General features: G+C 43.5%; 1 protein-coding gene across 1 annotated transcript in view; it reads left to right on the top strand.

Annotated features, from left to right (window-relative positions):
* Positions 1-20,323, top strand: part of CDH20 (cadherin 20) — a 47,083-nt gene that overhangs the window by 15,215 nt on the left and 11,545 nt on the right. Inside the window, exons 4-9 of the mRNA XM_053397078.1 lie at positions 2,696-2,863; positions 6,106-6,293; positions 10,024-10,277; positions 14,543-14,679; positions 16,951-17,072; positions 19,650-19,767. Coding sequence (XP_053253053.1) covers positions 2,696-2,863; positions 6,106-6,293; positions 10,024-10,277; positions 14,543-14,679; positions 16,951-17,072; positions 19,650-19,767 — 987 coding nt within the window. The remainder of the gene's footprint in view (positions 1-2,695; positions 2,864-6,105; positions 6,294-10,023; positions 10,278-14,542; positions 14,680-16,950; positions 17,073-19,649; positions 19,768-20,323) is intronic.

Here is a 20,323-nt window from a genome sequence, read left to right as displayed (position 1 = left end):
TGTGACATTTTCCATTAACTTTCATTCAGTATTCACCTTAGGCTTCATCTTCAAAATGCAAGTCATCAAAGACTATGCAACCCATTGTTTCTCAATAAAGCACCAAGAAGTGTTAAAAACATGAATGAGAAATGATGTGTCGAGTCCAGCAGCAATTGTAGGCTGGTGCGATGGAAAGGAAAAGAACTATTAACTTCGGTGGACATTGCATTGGATCCTAAGTGTGGGAAATGACATAAATAAAATGAAGAAATACGCAAAATAGATAAAATTGAATGAATGTTGGGGGAAATCAGCAAAGTTAACAGTTGTATATGGGCTTCAGAGAACAATCTTGTGACCTGTATTAGCGGTCCCTCAGGGTCAATGTTATCAAAGTCTGTAGAAAAGTAAAATAGAAAGAACATGATAAAAAATTGACCTCATCAATCTCTAGGTGAAGATCCCCAGCCAAACAAAAAACTACAGTTTCAGCACCATACTATGGGTTAAACTGAGAACAGGGCCTGGAAAACTTAATGTGAACCTGATGTCAGCCAGATGCGAATGAAGCTGCGTAGCAACTTTTCACTCTTATGAGTGTGTGAGGATGCCCCATATAGCCACAATGTTGAGTATTGGGAGGGAGAAGCCATATTCAAATCCAGGTCAGCTGCCAGGGTGATCTGTGATTATTCACTGTCTTTTAGGCTAAGCCACCTTGTGTGTTGATGTGAAGCTTAATAAACAAAACCCTGTAAATTCCTTGGATGAATGATTGTTCACAGACTTAATAAGTGTTAACAATCAAACAGCAAGCGATGGCCGCTTTCTGTCTTGCCAGTGAGCAGCGGTTGCGGCCCAACACGGCATCTCCTCTCTCGCCCAGATCCACAACGCCATATTAGAATGTTTCCCCAACCCCTTCGGCCGCCGTAGAGGCTCACGGGTTCCTGCCAAACCCATCCTTCAAATGAGCCAATCCGCAGTGGCCTGGGAGGGGGGCGGGGCATGGCCATCTACTTAGCCTGGCCAGATCACTAAGCAGAGTCCATTCATTTTATCACTCAGCACTTAGGCGTGCTGGAATGGGGGACTCTGTGGCTGGGCATGGAAATCCAGTACATGCATCTGCTTTTAATGCAGTGAAGTGCAAAGGTTAAGCTGAAGCATCAAAGGACTGGAATTATAAAGACTGTAGATATGATAGTTACTGTAGACAAGACGAACTGCATTATATATGATTATAAAAATTTACCAGCTTGTAAGATTACAGTGCCTTGTATGATAATAGTTGTTTTGTCACTACCACAAGTGTTGTGTCCACTAAAAGCCAAACACAGTGCTTTTGTTTTGTTGTTATAGTCTTTGTTTCTTAAAGAAGGGAATCTGAAATCCAGAGAGAAAGAAGTCAGATGCTAAGTTGAGAATAAAAATAAAGAGATTGACTATTCCACCAGGGTCCTTTGAGGAAAAGACAAAAAGCAAGATAATAAAATATTACCCTAAAAATCCAGAGAGGTTTAGCCCTAGGGGTCCATTCTTCTACAACCATGAGCAATAGTATTCAGCAAAGGTAGCAACTGAACTCGGACGTTTTTGGCAGGGTTTATCAGAGAAACCTAGCTGCCACCTCATGTTCTATTTCAGTAAAACTCTCAGGAAGGGAAACTAACTGCAACAACCCTGGATGTTAACTATGGGGTAGTGAATCCTGCCTCTGTTTCCGTGTGCAACTTTTGCAGTGTAGCTCCGATTCACTGTCATGCATTGCATGCATATCCCTAATTGCAATTAGCTTAATTACACATCATGTTCCACATTCAAAAGCACAGGCATCTCTTGAAGAAGCATAATGAAGTTCTGAACCATTGTTTTGCATGCCATGCACAATTGGTTTAATTACATTAGAGCTTCAGTCACCGCTATAACCTGTTTGCAACAGCAAATATGCATTCTAAAACCAAGAGCACAAAATCAGATATGCGCCTAATGATAGCATGACCACAGAAGAGTAATTATTTGAACTTCACACCATTCAAAGGATTCTAACTGATTAATCAATTGCCTTTCAAATGAATAACTGATTAATTTTCATTACCAACAGGGTGCCCTTTTAAAACAAAAATACTGAAGGAAATTTGAAATAACTAAAGAAAGAAAGAAAGGCAGAAGTAGCAGCTAGCTGTCAATGTTAGGAGGAAAGGTTGTTTTTAACATTTTATTTTGTATTCTCTGTTGCAGAATTAAAATAGCCCTGAAAAAATAAACAGGCATGCCCTTATCTCTCAACCTAAAATGTGTCTTTTCGCTAATTCAAATTACTCAAATTTAGAATATATAAGAAGACAAGATGTACTTGTTTCCTACTGTAATCTCTGTATGAAGCAAAAGGAAGAACTAGGCTCTAGCCCTTCTTTCACTAACTCCCGAGTGATCTGTTCATGGCAATTCCTTCCGTGAATGACAAATTACTCCACCGACATGGCTGCAGACCAGCGTTGCAGCTGGTTCCTGGTATCTTGAGAGTATAGCCCATTCTGATTCTGCAAAGAGGCATGCCTTTCTGGGTGGCTCCCAATAAACTTTGTTTTTCGTCTTGAAAAGGAAGCATTTCCCAATGAATACTCGGGTTAGTAAATTTGTTACTTTGTGTGCATTATTCAATTAAATGCCTTTTTGTGTGTGTCTTTATTTTCCCCTGCTGTTTTCATAGGCTTAATTAGGACAGCACTAATGAACATGGATAGAGAAGCAAAAGAATATTATGAAGTGATTATCCAGGCCAAAGATATGGGCGGACAGCTGGGAGGATTAGCTGGGACGACCACAGTCAATATTTCCCTGTCTGATGTCAATGACAACCCACCCAGATTTCCACAGAGTAAGTCTCAGCCACGATGTCTCAGCATTTGGGGGCGGGGGGCGGAGCTTCTCAATGGGCATTTCTTAATTCCAGGTTATTCTTCTCCTGGTGCACTGTTTTGTCCCTACCCAGATTTCCACACAATAAGTGTCCATCACAATATGCAGATCTCTGGCATGTTGCCCAAATAAAAAGATGTGACAAAATATTTGCGCAGTAAATATGTGCTTTACTAGTTATCAATAACAACAACAACAACAACAACAACAACAACAATGATGGTTTGAAGAATCAAGAAGACAGATTGCCACCCCAAGAAGCTTGCAGTCTAACATCTGACGTGAAGTGGAAGAGAGACACGAAGAAAATGGAGGCAGGGGCAAACAGGGCAAGATTCTGCACTTATCAGTACTTAGGATTAGTTGCCATAGGGGATAAGAACTAAAGAGCTCACATAGACCTCACAGAAAAGGTGGGTTCTGAGGAAGGCTTTGGAAACAGTGCAGATCTGGAAAGGCAGTTCTGGGCAAAGGAAACAGCAAGGGAGACAGGTCAGTCATTTGAGGGAACAGGAGATCTTCACACAGCAGAGGATGGTGGTGTTTGTGGGGGTAGAGGAGCACGCATATATACAGGCAGAGGAATATAGGGCTACTACACCAGGGCAATAAGGGAGTGAGAACCCTGCGAAGGGTATTGGAGATTAAGGATAAACATGTGGAGCTTTTCAGAGTGATCAGAGAGTTGAATGGTTTTGGCAACAGAGTTCTGGATGGACTTGAGGGGACCATGATGGAACAACAGGAGGAGGAACAAAAGGAAATGTTGGCATGAAGGCAAAGGGGTAGGCAGCTTCCCATGTGTGACAAGGGGAAGGGGAAGGGGAAGGAAAGGGTTGATGGAAGTATAAGAGAGCAGAATGGAAGACGAACGGTGGGGAAGAAATCAGGAATGGATAGTTCCAGTATTGGTACTGAATGAAGCTTTAAGTGGATACGGGGAAGCGTTAGTGGCTGCTAGCCTTAGTAAGACTTCAAAGGCAAAGAAGGGATGCTGAGGATTCCTAAAAGAGTGATGGTCTTTCCTCTTCTTCTTTTTCGTCTCTTTACTTGGGTGTATTTCTTTGCATGTTTAAATGAAGGCTATCAAACTAAATTTCTGATAACATAAAATAGTTTTTGTGCTCTTTAGCTTTGTTGTTGCTGCTGTTTAGTCATTTAGTCATGTCCGACTCTTCGTGACCCCATGGACCAGAGCACGCCAGGCACTCCTGTCTTCCACTGCCTCCCGCAGTTTGGTCAAACTCATGCTGGTAGCTTTGAGGACACTATCCAACCATCTTGTCCTCTGTCGTCCCCTTCTCCTTGTGCCCTCCATCTTTCCCAACATCAGGGTCTTTTCCAGGGAGTCTTCTCTTCTCATGAGGTGGCCAAAGTACTGGAGCCTCAGCTTCAGGATCTGTCCTTCCAGTGAGCACTCAGGGCTGATTTCCTTCAGAATGGAGAGGTTTGATCTTCTTGCAGTCCATGGGACTCTCAAGAGTCTCCTCCAGGACCATAATTCAAAAGTATCAATTCTTCGGCGATCAGCCTTCTTTATGGTCCAGCTCTCACTTCCATACATCACTACTGGGAAAACCATAGCAGCACAAAATGTGGCCCAAAAGATGCAGACCTGTTATTAGAATATAACCTTAAGTTGCTCATGCAGTTTTAAACCATTTCAGGAGGCATCAAATTTTCACAGCTGCTACAGAGGCTCAACTTCAGTTCAGAGGTTTAAGAAATAGTCAACAGCCTAAATACTGGGTAGATTTCACTGTGTCCCTAGATACTGGCTACATTCCTATGAAGATTCACTGATTCTCATAAAACCTTTCAACCTGCAAGTATATTGCTATAATTAATAAACAACAACAACAGATTTGGACTCTCAGATTCTGTTCCAGCAGATTTCTCATGAAGGTGATCTTAGAACGAGTCTTGTACGAGTCAACAGAATGACTTTCACTTCCTACCTAAACTTCCCTCCGTATCAGAGTTGGGGAACTTGTGGCACTGTTGTTCGACTCCCAACTCCTTTCATCCCCAAGTAATATGACCAGTGGTCAGAGAAGATGGAAGTTGTAGTCCAACAGCACCTGCAGTGCTGTGAATTCCCCATCCCTACTCATCAGGATTGATAACTTTCAGACTGGTTTGGTACCTACGATAGTCATTGTAGCAACAGCAAAGAATCATGTTTCATCTTAAAAGCTGGGAGTAAATCTCATTAAATTCCATGGGCCTTACTTCTGAGTTGTTGTCATAGATTTGTGCTTTTACTGTGTCATCAGCTCTTGAGGACTGGAGTCTACTTCCATCTTTTATCTTGTGAAATGTTTGACGTGTTTCACTGGTGATGGTGAACAAAATGAACACTCCTGTGATACCCTAGAAAGCTCCATGCCTACTTTCTAAATTCCCTCTCATTTTAAAATTTAAAATATCACACTGCTCATCAATTAATTAAGCACTTACATTTGAGGGGGGCGGGTGTTGCCTTCCATTGTTCATGTCCCTACCAACTTTACTTTTCAGTCAAAGAATTACACACTGCCTTTTCCTCCTGCTGCGCTAGTCTGAAGTGCAACTCTTGAGTTAATAAATACTGCTGCAAGAGGAAGGAATTAATCGAAGCTACTGTGTATTCAAAGGAGCAAAGGGGAACCTTTTACTCTGTAGATTTGTTGGTTATGCATAAGTTTTGCTCTTAGATCAGCTTTGCCACAGGAAGAACGGATGGTTTGATACGAACAATTTAAATATGCCCCGGATATGTCAAGAGAGCTATTGAAACTCAGCAAGGGGGATTTAAATTTGTTGGGATTTTTCTACACTGGAGTTGACCATGTGCTTCCACAGCCCAGCGTAAGGAACTTCAGAGTTTAAGGTTGCAATCCTAACTCTGCTTACTTGGAGGTAAGCCCCATTGAATTAAATAGGATTCACTACTGAATAGAAATAGTTAGGATGGTGCTGTCATAGACTTATTCACAGTGGCTACTTCATTTCATTTCTGCAAGTCTTGTAATGTATTTAGGGCATAAAGAATTCAGCCAGTTAGGCATTTTTCAGGCCTTTTGATTTGATATGATTTGATATGATTTCCACTGAAATCAGCATGGAGCTTGCAAAGGCTTAATTTTGACAGCATTGTTCTCTTTTTAAATATTAGTGAACTTATTTATTTTATTTCACAATTAACTTTTTTCCCCCCAGAACATTATCAGATGAGTGTTCTGGAGTCTGCTCCAGTTAGCTCTACTGTGGGCCGTGTCCTTGCTAAAGATTTGGATGAAGGCATTAATGCTGAAATGAAATACAGCTTTGTGGATGGGGATGGACTGGATGTCTTTGATATTGCCACCGAGCCTAATCGCCAAGTTGGTGTCATCACAGTGAGAAAGGTAACACATTCATTCCTCAGCAATGTGCAACCATTACTGCAAATGCAATTTCCATTGCGATAAAATATTGTTATTGTAATTACCGTACTTTTATTACTACTTTGCACACCACTTCTACAACTAATACAACTAAGTCCATTGATAGTGCAATCCTATTCATGTCTACTCAAAAGTAACCTCTCTTGAGTTCAATGGGACTTACTCTTGAGTTTAGGATAGGGCTGCCATACATCTGGGAATTGGGCAGGAAATTGGCAAAATGTCTGGGGGAAATTTATAAAATTCAAATAAAGGCCAAAAACTTAGATTTTGGGGGGGAGACATAGCTCAACAACTTTGTCTGGATTTTCACTTTGGGGAGTATAGGATCCTAACGTAAATCAGTTTAAAATGGGTTTTTAAAAGAAGGGGGGAAGCAATCAGTTGTACAAATTAAAAGCATTCTCGCATCTTTTCCATTCTGGGAGAGGCTGGCACAGGCAGAGTTAAAAGAACGCCAGGTTAAAAGAAGCTGGGAGGAGAAAGTTTTAGGGGGAAAGGTTAAGCACTCTGGTGCAAATGGCCCCATTTGGCTGCAAATGAAACGTGCCAGCAGGACTTCATTGCATGTGGCTGCAATGTAACAAATAGTTTTCATCCAAATAAACTAGCATGTGAGCCATCCTTCTGACTGTCTCAGTTGTGCCATTACTCAGTTTTGTCTGCTCACTTAAAATTTTAATTATTTCTGAAGTCTGAAAAAATCTCTTGTTCACTCATTGGGGCTGTTGTGTGTCGAGACCCCGCAGCCACCCCCTCGTTGGAAATAACTCACACAAGGACATGGATATTAGGTTTATGTTATTGGGCAAATTTTGGCCACAACTTTATTGAAATTACAGAATGTGAGCGGTATTGGCTTAGGCGTTGATTGGACCTGACTATATCTGACTCCTGCCCATTGTGCAGGAAGTTCAGTAAGGGTAAGCCGGTAGGGGGAGCCCTGTCGATGCGAACCAACTCAAGCTCCCCCTGGTGTTCCCGTCGGGGTTGTGTCAAGGCCTTAGCCCCCCAGCCGGGCTTCAGACTAGATCAACACCCCTGGGTTCCTTTAACGGAATACCCTTAAGCATGGAGGGGCAGGTGATGGCTACACCTCCCCTCCCCCACACAAGGTCAAACAATGCCTAAACGCAACCCTAACAAAGTTGTGATGATTGCCACGAGGTAGGCGAAAACCAAGTGGCCAGTGCCAATTTGCCAAGTGGAAAAATTCCTACCAGGCCCATGGACAACCAAGGCGACCAACCGAAGTCCATAGCAGGGCCATTGCCTAACCTGCAAAATAGGGAGGGAGGGTGGGTGATTGAGGAAGCGAGCCAAAGAGGAAGTCCTCTGGTTCGCTCCTCCGTTTAAACGGCCCCGGCCATGCCCCCCCCCGCCAGCGGGTTGGCTGGCCGGGCTCTGACGTGGCCAGGATCCCCCAGGCAACAGGGGACAAAGTCCCCCACCCCTGGTAGGGAGTGGGTGGCCACGCGGTCCACCGTAACTCCTCCCCACTGGGAAGTGGAGCAGATTTCCAGGTGAAGTCCCACGGGCTTCAGTGGGCCATTACATTTTCACTTGGATATGTAAGATGTTTGAAGTATAATACCAAAAATGTAATACACTCACACATATACATCTATCTATCATCTATCTGCAAACACATGTATCATGTATTGTTCTTGAGGCATGTTCCTAGACTGGCATAGTTCCCTGCTGAGTGTTTGCTAGCAAACTGGGATTAGCTGTTGCTGACTGTGTTAATTAATGCATTCCTCCATTCAGCATATGCCTTCCTCAAGAAGATACAAATCCCCAAAATTAAAGTAAATATAAACTATCAATTTGTGCTTTAAAAAAAAATCCCAATGCAGAAAACAGATTTGAACTTCTTCCAAGATAGCGTTTGCCTCTAAAACCAAGACGACAGCTTTAGAAGCACACATTTTGTTTTGATCAAAATCTGTGCCAGTTACAAAGATTCCATTTTCCTAATATTCAGCATTAAACTACCCATTATGTAAAAGTAAAGAGCGTATAACCATTGTATTCTTGGAAATTAAATTATCAGCAGGAGGCCTCATAATGCTCTAAAAGACCCTTGCAACCATTTCTAGATCCACTTTTATGAAGGTTCTTTGGACATTCCTAGGCTTCGCTTTGCTGTTGCCGCTAAGATTCTTTTCAATTATCATTTTATTGTTATACATAAAAAGTGCACGCTAAGTATCACTGCAGTACAATTATCGGCATCAATTTCCTTCGCATGTAAAACTGTATCAAGAAAGGGCATGAAAAACCAGCATGGGGAAAAAAGAATGTCTTCTGCAAAAGGAAGACGTTAGCACGGTTGTCTTTCAGTACCGGATTCGCTTTGTGATAAAGCCCTCCCTCTAACGTTTAGGCAATAATAATAAAGGACTTAGAAGAACAGCCAAAACGGAATACATTTGAATGTCACTAATTTCCGTGGAATAGCTAAGCCATGTGCTTAACTCTCCCACATTGAAATAAATAAAATTAATGGTGCTTCACCCTGACTGAATTATAGCAATTAAAATATAATTAAATGCATTATGTACAACATTTTTGTTATATGCTCAAAGTGCTTAACACACATAACACACATAGCTAGGTTTGGGGTATTAAACTGAATCCTGGTAAGACTCAGGTGCTGTGGACTATGGGCTCCCATATCCAGGAAGTGGGCAGAAAGCCTGTTCTTGATGGGGTTGCACCCCCTTGAAGGAGCAGGTATATGGGGGGATTGGGGGGACTGAGTGCTCCTTGATCCGGTTTTGTCACCTGAAGCCCAGGTGGCTCCAGTGGCAGTGAGTATCTCCTCTCAGGTATGGCTGCTTCACCAGCGATGGGCATTCCTGAATAGGAAAAAACCTGACCACTGTAGCCCATGTTCTGGCAAATTCCAGGCTGGAATTTTGCAACAGACTCTACATGGGGCTGCCCTTGAAGACTGTCTGGAAGCTGCAAAAAGTGCGGAATGCAGTGTCCAGAGAGTGGGTGGGAATAGCTGGTTGACTTGTGCAACACCAGTCTTTAAAAAAAATGCACTGCTTGCGAGTCAATTTCTGAGCCCAGTTCATGGTGCTTATGCTGACAAGTGGCTTGGGACCCAAATATCTGAAAGACTGACTCCTTCCGTATCAACCTGTCCATGAATTAAGTTCTACAGGGGATACCCTATTGGTGATTCCACCATAAGGGAATCCCAAGAAGTGGTGGCATGTGGGTAGGTCTTCTCTGTAGCAGCTCCACATCTTTGGAATGACCTAATTTGCAAAAAAAGGGAACTGAGTTTGAAAGAGCAAAGGCTGCTTCTTTTTGCTGTTCCTATTTGGATTCAGGGGGCGGGGAGTGCATGTGGTGGACACCTACTGGTGCCCAATCCTGGCTACTGCTGGAGCTGGACTGGGGCACAAGATGACATGCTAGACCTCGCTATCCTCTGTGACTGCTTGGACAACCCTCACCCAATTATTACAATAATATCTGGGATGCATTTTGTTAAAATGAAAGCAGCAAAGTTGTGGGGCTGTCATGTTCATCCAGCCGGTTACATACAATGTAAGTGATACGAGTTTAAATGGAAGTGTTTTATTTTAAAGGAATTGGGTGGTATGGCTCAAGACGTTCTGTCCAGTCTCAGAGGAGGTCTTCTAATGCTTTATTTCTTCTTCGTCTTCAGCCCTTGAACTTTGAGAGTAAGAAGAGCTACACTTTAAAGGTGGAGGGTGCCAATCCCCACTTAGAAATGCGCTTCTTGAACCTGGGCCCCTTCCGTGACACGGCAACTGTACACATCACCGTTGAGGATGTGGAAGAGCCCCCACTCTTTGAGCCTAGCTTTTATTTTGTGGAAGTCCCTGAAGATGTGGACATTGGGACCACCATACAAATGATTTATGCCAAGGACCCGGATGTGACCAACAACTCCATCAGGTTCCTTTCTTTGCTTGTTTCTCTCTCCCCCCCCCCCCCATCATCCTAAATATCCACTATGTTAACTCCTAGGATTGTTCTTGTTGCTTTAGGGGAGTAATGCAGATTCAGAAATTTATTATTCTTTATTTAATAGGATTTATATGCCACCCTTCGTCATAAGATCTCAGGGCAAGTTCACAGAATGAAATACAGAATTAGAACATGTAAATAATTAAAACGAAACAATAACACCCCCCTTCCCACAGACACATATAAAAGGCTGAAGAATATTAATCTGCCAGTTTCAAATAAATGCTTAACCTTAGATGCTAGCAAGGCTATACATTATTTTGTACAGGCAAAATCACCATTTACTTGTCCTCTCTGAATCAGAGGCAAGATTTAAGAACTGGCTCTCTCCAGTGCATCCAGAGTTAATTAACCATTATCAATTTAGGACAGATGGTATTGAGTCTCTGTCAGTGAGGAGGCTGCAGCTTACTATTCAGGCAACAAAAGGATGGTTTATGTCATCCCTGCTCAAAATAATCCCATTCTACACTGTTACACTCTGATAATAATAATAATAATAATAATAATAATAATAATAATAATAATAATTTTTATTTGTATCCCGCCCTCCCCAGCCAAGACTGGGCTCAGGGCGGCTAACATCAAATACATAACATTGGTATAAAATCAAACAATAATTAAATTACCTCCTAAAAACAAGTCAGGATCAAATTAACATCTAATTAGATGGCTTTCCGCAGGATTAGAGTTGGGAACAGTAAATGTTCATCAGTATGTGTTTACATGACCAGCGTAACATGTGGCCCAGTCTAGGCCTCCCACAAATTTCAGGAAACTGAAGCTTCTTTGTCACAGAAGTTTTGCCTGAGGAAAGACATCTGGAACTGTCCAGAGCAACTGAGTAATGATTGCGTGATAATTTATCATGTGAAAAGAGGGGAAACGTGCTCTCCTTTCTTCAGGTCTCTCAGTCTTACCCGTAATGTCTCATCTTCCTCTCGAAGCAGGAGACTTTGGCCAAGGGGATGTGTGCAAATATGCACCCCTTGCTATAGTTTCTCTAAAGCTTCATGGGCTATAGATAGAAAAGAAGATTTGGGATAGGTGGGTCTTCATATAGATGTGGAAATAAAGGGAATCTCTTTCTTGAAAGTCTGGTGAGCAGAGTGATCTATTGTTATGCACTCTCCAGCTGCCCAAGGGGGGGGTGACACATTCCAGGGGTTTCGTTTCCTTTGAGTGACAGAGCACTGAGGGCCTAGGACATTTTTGCTTCGTTTATAAATATATAACCAGATAGCACAGGGAGGAAAAAAGGGGAACTTCTACAAGTTAGCAAAGCTGCATCAGATGCCCAGACAGACTTTGCACATCAAGGCACTTCACAGTCTGGCAACCCCCTGTCGTTTCTGTTTCTGTGTCTTCAAAATAACAAACTCTTGTGTCTCTCACCACCACCTCCACATATTCTCCTGGGGCTTTCTACATGCTAAATATTGTGCTCTACCCTGTAAAATCCTCAAAGTTTGAAGCATCCAACAGCCTTCACAGGATGTTTTATTAAATACAGACAGTGTGAACAAGAGTTCTAAAGAACTTGAAAGTTTGCTCACAAATTTCTGATATTTTAGTAAAGGTAAAGGGACCCCTGACCATTAGGTCCAGTCGTGCCCGACTCTGGGGTTGTGGTGCTCATCTCGCTTTATTGGCTGAGGGAGCCGGCGTACAGCTTCCGGGTCATGTGGCCAGCATGACTAAGCCGCTTCTGGCAAACCAGAGCAGTGCACGGAAATGCCGTTTACCTTCCCGCCCATGTGGTACCTAGTTTTCTACTTGCACTTTGACGTGCTTTCGAACTGCTAGGTTGGCAGGAGCAGGGACCGAGCAACGGGAGCTCAACCCGTCGCGAGTATTCGAACCGCCGACCTTCTGATCGGCAAGTCCTAGGCTCTGTGGTTTAACCCACAGCGCCACCCGCATCCCACTCTGATATTTTAGTCTGCCCTATTAGATTCTCTCCCCTCCCCACCCATAGACCAATGTGGCTACTTACAATTTTAGTATTATAGATGGTTTAATGAACAGATCTTAGTCTTACCCCATGATATGCCAGTAGTACACAGCTGAATTATAACTGATATAATTTGGTTTTGTGGGCGTCCCATAAGCACAATTCCACCAGAAAATATTCAGGGATTCCAGTGGTTATTTCAATAAATAAGGGCAATGCTATATTTGTCCACGGAATTTCGGAAAGGCGGGCCATATTACGAGAATGCTCACTGAACGCACCAGAAACTCTCAAATTCTCTTATCCCTCCTTTCTTGACATCTGGATTGCCCACATTGGGAGATGCTGATTGCTGAAGGCATGGCCTGATTAATTCAGAATGACTAAGGGAGATTATGTAAACAGTTCAATGGACTCGAGTGCTGAGAACCAATTATTAATAATAGGCAAACATGTGCAAAGAATGCAGTACAAAAACTCCACCTGTGCTGCATGACACCAGTGATTAATGTTGCACCACTAATCACAAGGCCATATTCAATTTCAGATACAAGTTAGCCCTAAACTGTCAGAGGAGAATTTTTTTTAATGGGCATTTGCAAGACAGATCATTATTTCACAATCTAAAGCTTTTGTGTGGCTTTCCTTAATAAATCTAGCAGACCGGGGGATACATCTTTATTTTAAAAGTGTGAGAGAGCATTCACAATGATGATTTTTCCTCCCTTCTTCTTATCCTTCGACTAAACAAAGCTACTTCTTTCTTTGAAAGCAGTTCAACAACGTTGTGTGCCTTGCGTTTCCTTTGCCACGTGTTTCCCTTGCACAATTAGAACACATTGGGTTGCGTCCCACACAGTTTTGCTTGCACAACATACTTCCGCTTCCTTAATGGGACTTTACCCTGCCCTCCCCAAGCTCTCTGTAAACCTTCAAAATCTTCTCTGAAGAGTTGGGAGACTCTGTGGGGCAAATTTTGGGGTCATGCAAGGAACAGGAGCAAAGAGGAATCCCATTGTGTGAGCAGAACTCCACTTGTGCAGCAGCACTGGTCACAAATTGCAGCTCACTGTTTGTATAGCACTCTCTACTTATTGTTGTTATTTAAATGTAATGGTCACTTTATTTTGACCAAGGCAACCCAAAGCAACTTACACCCCACGTAGATACATTCAAACCGAGCTGGGGGTAGTGGTTGCATTAAAATGTTCCCACCCACTGCTAAAAGACCATGGATAGTTCAGGGCCTAAAGATATATAATGTTGTCAACATATTTTGCATCTGTCCCTGCCCTACCAGATGCAACAGTGGGTCAACACCAGAGGGTAGGCCAGTTTTATGATTCCCATATTGCTAGTTAGGGAGACTGACTCAGGCAGTCAAATGGATTTGCAATAAAATCATCAGTCAATCAAGCTGTGATATACATTTTAATATAGATGAACCCCAGTGCAGTGGACCCCATTTCATTTAATACTTTTGAATGATCCATTCTGCCTTTGTCTCTCTCTGCTCATTTCCCTCTTCTTGCTTTCCACATGGAGGGGAGACAGCACAGACACAGAAGAGACCCCCATAATTTTGGTTAAATGGGATTTTTGCATATGTATGACCCTTAGAGCTGAATCTTCACGTATGATGCCACATGACTGTATTTATTTTTGTCTGTCCTCAACCTGCTGTGCCAGTTGGCTTATTTGGGTCTGGGGTAGGAAAAAATGCTCTCCAACCATTCATAATTTGGTAAACGTCACTCTTGTCCATCTTCGTTGTCATTTATTTTCCTAAACTAAAGAAAGAAAGAAAGAAAGTCTCATACTCTCTTGCCTTTTCTCATATGAAGTTGCAACATGTCCTTATTCATTTTCACTTCTGCAGCTTTTTCAGTTTTTATATTCATTTTCAGATCAGGTGAAAATAACTATTATACAGTAGTATAATAGAACAACAGAGCATTGTATTTATTATTCACTGTCAGGAGAGACCAAAAAGATACCTTCAAAATTAGTTATAACTGTTTTTGACTATTCTTGCTATTCTAGTTGTTGTTTTTATTTAAAAAAAAACTATTATAGGATAAAAGCAATCGAACAAATTATCAAGCCATGCTTTAAATTTGGTGTCTGAACTAGAAGCAAACCAGAGAATTAAAAATTACCAATGAACCTGAACGGAGCCTTGATTAGGAATGATTTATTCCTTGCATATGATGCCTTCTAAATGTATACTTTTTTACAGGTATTCCATTGATCGAAGCAGTGATCCCGGACGCTTCTTTTATGTCGACATTGCAACAGGTGCTCTGATGACTGCAAGACCTCTGGATCGGGAAGACATTTCATGGCACAATATCACCGTCCTGGCCGTGGAGCTGAGTAAGGAGAACAAAAACCATGCAAATATGTTTGTTTCAACATTTCGGGCTGCTGCACATTTATCTCCATCTTTTCCTCCTTTCAATTATGTTTTATTGTTTGTTAACATGGAAACACAAGAGTTCAATACAGTAGTACCTCTGGTTACGTACTTAATTCGTTCCGGAAAGTCTGTTCTTAACCTGAAACTGTTCTTAACATGAAGCACCACTTTAGCTAATGGGGCCTCCTGCTGCTGCTGCACCACTGGAGCACAATTTCTGTTCTCATCCTGAAGCAAAGTTCTTAACCCGAGGTACTATTTCTGGGTTAGCGGAGTCTGTAACCTGAAGCGTATGTAACCCGAGGTACCACTGTATAAGCACATTCCTTACTCCAGTTATCTCCAAATGTATTTTACTGGGGTTCCAATTTAACCAGCACTTAAAACCAACTCTGGCAGACTCTTGGGGTGGTCCAATCCTATGGCAAGATCCACTGTGGATTTCTGGCTCAGATGGCTAATTCCTGGTTCGGACCTCAACCCCGGCTCAGCCTAAGCCAGCATAACTTGTTCAGCTCAGCCAAAGTTTGCTGAGCTGAGGCCAGTGTAAGTCCCCAAAAGGGGGCATATTCTGGGGTGGGACCAGAGAGAGGAGACATAGGCTGGATCATAATCCCATTCAACTCAGTCATGTGACTTGGCAACCTGGCATAGAACACTTATTTTGAAGGCTTGTTCTCCTTCTGCCAGGCTTAGGGTGGGGTTTGGATGTGGTGCAACTTTACACTGGCTCGCTCTATGCCAGCCTCGTGTGCATAGGACTGCTTCCTCGATAACTTCACTGCAGTTAAGAAACAACCAGAATTCAGCCTACACAAGCTGTATGACATGCATATTTATATGCACTGCAGTGGAAGCCACGCTTTGCATCTGATTGAGGGAATGAAAGTAGCATTTAATTTTTACGCTCCTAGGGAGGTCTGCAAATGAAATGTTTACTCAAACCATTAGCATTCAAGGGAATTGTTGTTTAATTTCTCTTTCTTGCTTTTTTTTTAAATAAAAAAAAATGCAGTTCAGATAAGAGCTAGCACACTCGCTCTCGCCCCCAAGAACTATTAGTAGCAAAAACAGATGCTCTGAATATTACAGGGCTTATCAGAGTAGAAAGCAGCATTATCAGGAAGGATTGAATGGCTCAGGGATTTGCTAATGAGCTCAGAGCCTTTCACTTCTAGGTCACTGGTTCAAAACCTCCTTGAGCCAGTAGCAAGCGACTGTTATCACCATCTGCTTGCTTGCTTTTTTTAGTGGCCTCTAGAAATAATTTTGTAATAAACCCGTGTTTAGGGCAGGGAAAGCTGCTTACCAGGGTCTCAGATATGTACCGAAACGTAGGGGTCACTGTTGCTTGAGAACTACCGTGGCACTTCTGAGAAACCTTCTGCCCCCGTACATATTTAGAGTTTCAGTGTATGAAACACTGGCTGGAAATCGACATTACAGCAGACAAGGGTCATTTTTTTTTTAAGTTATCTGTGTCACATTCTCATCTGATGGGGGAGAAAATTAGTTTGGTTTGCATTTTAAAATGAACCTACGTAATTCACAATTTCGGAAACACTAATCGTGCTTTGGGAACACTTTTCTATCAATCTGAGTCAGAGATTGTGAAGACGTTTGACTCGTCAATTTTTCATACATAAATGCAACAAGCACTTTGTGTAAGAGACTCAGGAGCATTCCTAGGGACTGAGCAGGTTGGCCCTCACCAAGGGCGCAGGCTTGTGTGTGCGCACAAAAATCATTCCTCTCCACTCTGGCTTGGAGTGGCTAGGAGCCTGCCCAGCCATCCAAATGTTGTCCAGTTTGCTTCTCCGCTGCTTGGGGGAGGGCACCAATATTTCTCCTTGCCAATGGTTTAAGTGATGGGTGCAAGGGGACACTGATACAGCTCCTTGCCAACGGTACAAAGGAGCCTAGGTACTCCTCTAAACACACTAGAAAAATTTTATAGAATCACAGAATTGCAGAGTTGGAAGGGGCCTTGAAGGTCATCTGGTCCATCCCTCTGCCCACAGCCATCCCTGGGTGGGCTCAAACCTTCTAGACACATCAAGTAACGAAACCAGAGCCTCAAGAGCTCAACATGTGCTGTAACGCACTGCAGGTCTGCCTGCTCTTCTTGGGCAACCGCAACTCTCAAATGTAATGCATTGGCACCAAGATTAATATACACCAGGACCAAGCCACTCTGATTTTTTTTGCTTCGTTCTACCTTCTTTCAGACAACCCCTCGCAGGTTGGCAGTGTTTCTGTCACGATAAGAGTGCTGGATGTGAATGACAACGCTCCAGAATTCTCCAGGTTCTACGAGGCTTTTGTATGTGAAAATGCCAAAGCCGGACAGGTGAGAGAAGCTAAGAAAAACTGCACCATCTTCTGTGTGAATACTCCACTGTATAGCCTGAGCTTACAAAATTAGAGGGATTTAAGGGTACTACCTGTGGACCCAGGGCTTTTTTTCCCAGGGGGAACTTGCCAGAACTCAGGTGGGTGCGACTGCCATTCTGACAGAAAGAGGGTGGCATTCATGGTGAGTTCCGGCACCTCTTTTTCTAGAAAATTAGCACTTTTCGGACCCATGAATTAATGTTTTGTGCAATGCCAGCATAGTAAGAGGTAAAGGGACCCCTGACAGTTAAGTCCAGTTGCGAATGACTCTGGGGTTGTGGCACTCATCTTGCTTTACAGGCCGAGGGAGCCGGCGTTTGTCCGCTCCGCAGACAGTTTTTCCAGGTCATGTGGCCAGCATGACTAAGCCGCTTCTGGCACAGTGGAACACCGAAACCAGAGCAGCGCATGGAAACACCGTTTACCTTCCCGCCGGAGCGGTACCTCTTAATCTACTTGCACTTTTTGGCGTGCTTTCGAACTGCTAGGTTGGCAGGAGCTGGGACCGAGCAACAGGAGCTCACCCCATCACAGGGATTCGAACCACCGACCTTTTGATTGGCAAGCCCAAGGCTCAGTGGTTTAGCCCACAGTGCCACCTGCGTCCCATGCCAGCATAGTAGTGACTCTTAATATTTCTGCTTCAGAGCTACCAGTGAGTTGAGGAATAATGGTGGGTGAACTAGCAGGATGCCAGAGAAGACCCTTTAACTTGGATCAGCTAAATCATTGTGTCCTTTTCACTTCCAGGGTTATTACACAGGCTTTGGGGTGCAGAGTTTGTTTAACAGCTACCTGTGTTCCTGAGTCCAAAGAACTATTGAGAATTTGTTTTGACTCCATTTTAGCTCATTTCTCACTACCCAGTGCAGTTCTGCATATTTCATTCACAGCTACATCTGCAAGAAACCACATATATTAACCTTTCTCTGACATTCTCCGTGGTTAATGTTTACTGTGAAGGTGTCCCCACATGGTCCTGTTTTATATTTAGCTACAAGTTGAAACAGCACTTTTTCTTTTCTCCTTTTCCAGTCCAAAATGCAATTAAATACAAATCTGACCATGCAATCATCCTTCATATGAAAATACAGAATGAGTGATTTACCTCCCTCTTTCTCTTACAATTTTTGGCAGCATGCAAGTATTTGAGTTGCATCCAGTGGATGCACTAACCCAAGGCAGCCTGTCCAACTAGTCTTTCTCTTCCCCTCACCCACACCTCCTGCAGCCTGAAAACCCAACTCCAGAAGGCTGGAGAATAAACAGAGAGGTCTCATAGCAGCAGAGCTGGAGCAAGATCTCTCTGCTTAATTCCAGCCAGTTCCCCTCTCACACTGCAGCTGCATTACAGGGCAGCCCCTACCATTCAGCCCCCCTTGGACCCTCAGAAGAAGGTTTGTATTGAGGCACAGGGCAGGAGGGGGGAAGAGAAAGTTCAGTTGCACAAGGTGCCTTCATGCTCATACAACCATTGGGTACAACCCTTTGGATTTGCAAGGCTCTTCTTGAAGCAGAAGTTGTGTCTAGGAGGTATAATCTCTCCTAGGGTTACATGCAAAGGGACGCAGGTGGCATTGTGGGTTAAACCACAGAGCCTAGGACTTGCCGATCAGAAGGTTGGCGGTTCGAATCCCCATGACGGGGTGAGCTCCTGTTGCTCGGTCCCTGCTCCTGCCAACCTAGCAGTTCGAAAGCATGTCAAAGTGCAAGTAGAGAAATAGGTACCACTCCGGCGGAAAGGTAAATGGTGTTTCCGTGCGCTGCTCTGGTTCGCCAGAAGCAGCTTAGTCATGCTGGCCACATGACCTTGAAGCTGTACGCCGGCTCCCTCGGCCAGTAAAGCGAGATGAGCGCCGCAACCCCAGAGTCGGTCACGACTGGACCTAATGGTCAGGGGTCCCTTTACCTTTAGGGTTAGGTTACATGCAAAGTTTCTTTAGGTTGGAGTCCTATGATCCTGGTGGGCATCCTCAGGGCCACAGGCTAGTTCAGATCTTCCTCCCTGAGAGATGGAGACAGATCTTGAAAGCCTCCCACTCCATAACCTCAGCAGCTCTTGCCTGACCAAGGTCAAAGCTCCAGTGTCATAGACTCAGAATTGCAAAGTTGGAAGGGACCACAAGGAATGCAGGAATCTTTTGTCCAACGTGGGCCTCAAACCCATGACCCTGAGGTTAAGAGTCTCAAGCTCTACCCACTGAGCTATCAGAAAGGGGGCATGCTGGAGAAGGTTCACAGGCATACCAGGGACTGAACCTGTGACCTCCCACACACAAAGCATATGCTCCGTCTCCTGGGCGTCCAAATGTTAATTTGCCCTTCTCATATTTTAGCCAGCTTAGGTTCGCCCATTCTGTTTTTAATCATTTCACTCACCATTGATTCTGGCAACATATTGATTACCTTCATATATCCCTGCTCCCTCAAGAAGATGAATCTGGGCTTGGCTTTTCCTTGCAATCCTGAAACACAGCTTTCTCCTGCACTGGAGCCCTCATCAGACCCTTTGTTTTGCTCTCCCCTCCTACAGCTGATTCAGACAGTGAGCGCGATTGACCAGGACGACCCACAAGAGGGACAGCACTTCTACTATAGCTTGGCTCCCGAGGCAGCTAACAACCCCAACTTTACTCTAAGGGACAATCAAGGTAATTGGAGCGGACACCCATTTGTTTCGCTAACTAACGTCTTCTGCAGTGAGTTGGTCTTGGGAGGCTTGGACTTAGCACTGCGTCACGAGACTGCCATTGCAAATGATGCCAAGTGACACCTGCTCCTTAAGGGCAGCAATAAAATGACATATTATTTTACACTTTGAACAGTTAATCCAGAAATTTCCCCCTGTCTACATATTTCTCAGTGACAGTTTCTCTTATTTTGAGGAAATGTGCCAATGCCGTGCAAATTCAAGCCTTGTTTGTCATGCTCATGGGCACCTTCTCTGAATGTTACCCTGCTCAAAATGCTTTAAAGGTCAGGCTTATAACTGGAATTGCAGGGGAAATCTAGGGGGTTATGATTTGGCTCTTTCCCCACACCCACCCAGAGCACAGAAAACAGCATTTCCTAGGTACTTAAGAAGCGAGGAGTTCGCGTCCCCAGATGCTGTCCCCCACCTCACTCTGGAAGCCGGATCTCAGTTCAAGGAAAACACATGACAACATATTTGGGATTAAAATGGCTACAACTTTATTAAATTTCAGA

The sequence above is a fragment of the Podarcis raffonei genome, chromosome 7, assembly GCF_027172205.1.
Source record: "Podarcis raffonei isolate rPodRaf1 chromosome 7, rPodRaf1.pri, whole genome shotgun sequence".
Classification (NCBI taxonomy): Eukaryota; Metazoa; Chordata; class Lepidosauria; order Squamata; family Lacertidae; genus Podarcis; species Podarcis raffonei.
Note: the sequence above shows the minus strand (reverse complement) of the source record. Positions and strands in the feature narration are given on the sequence as shown.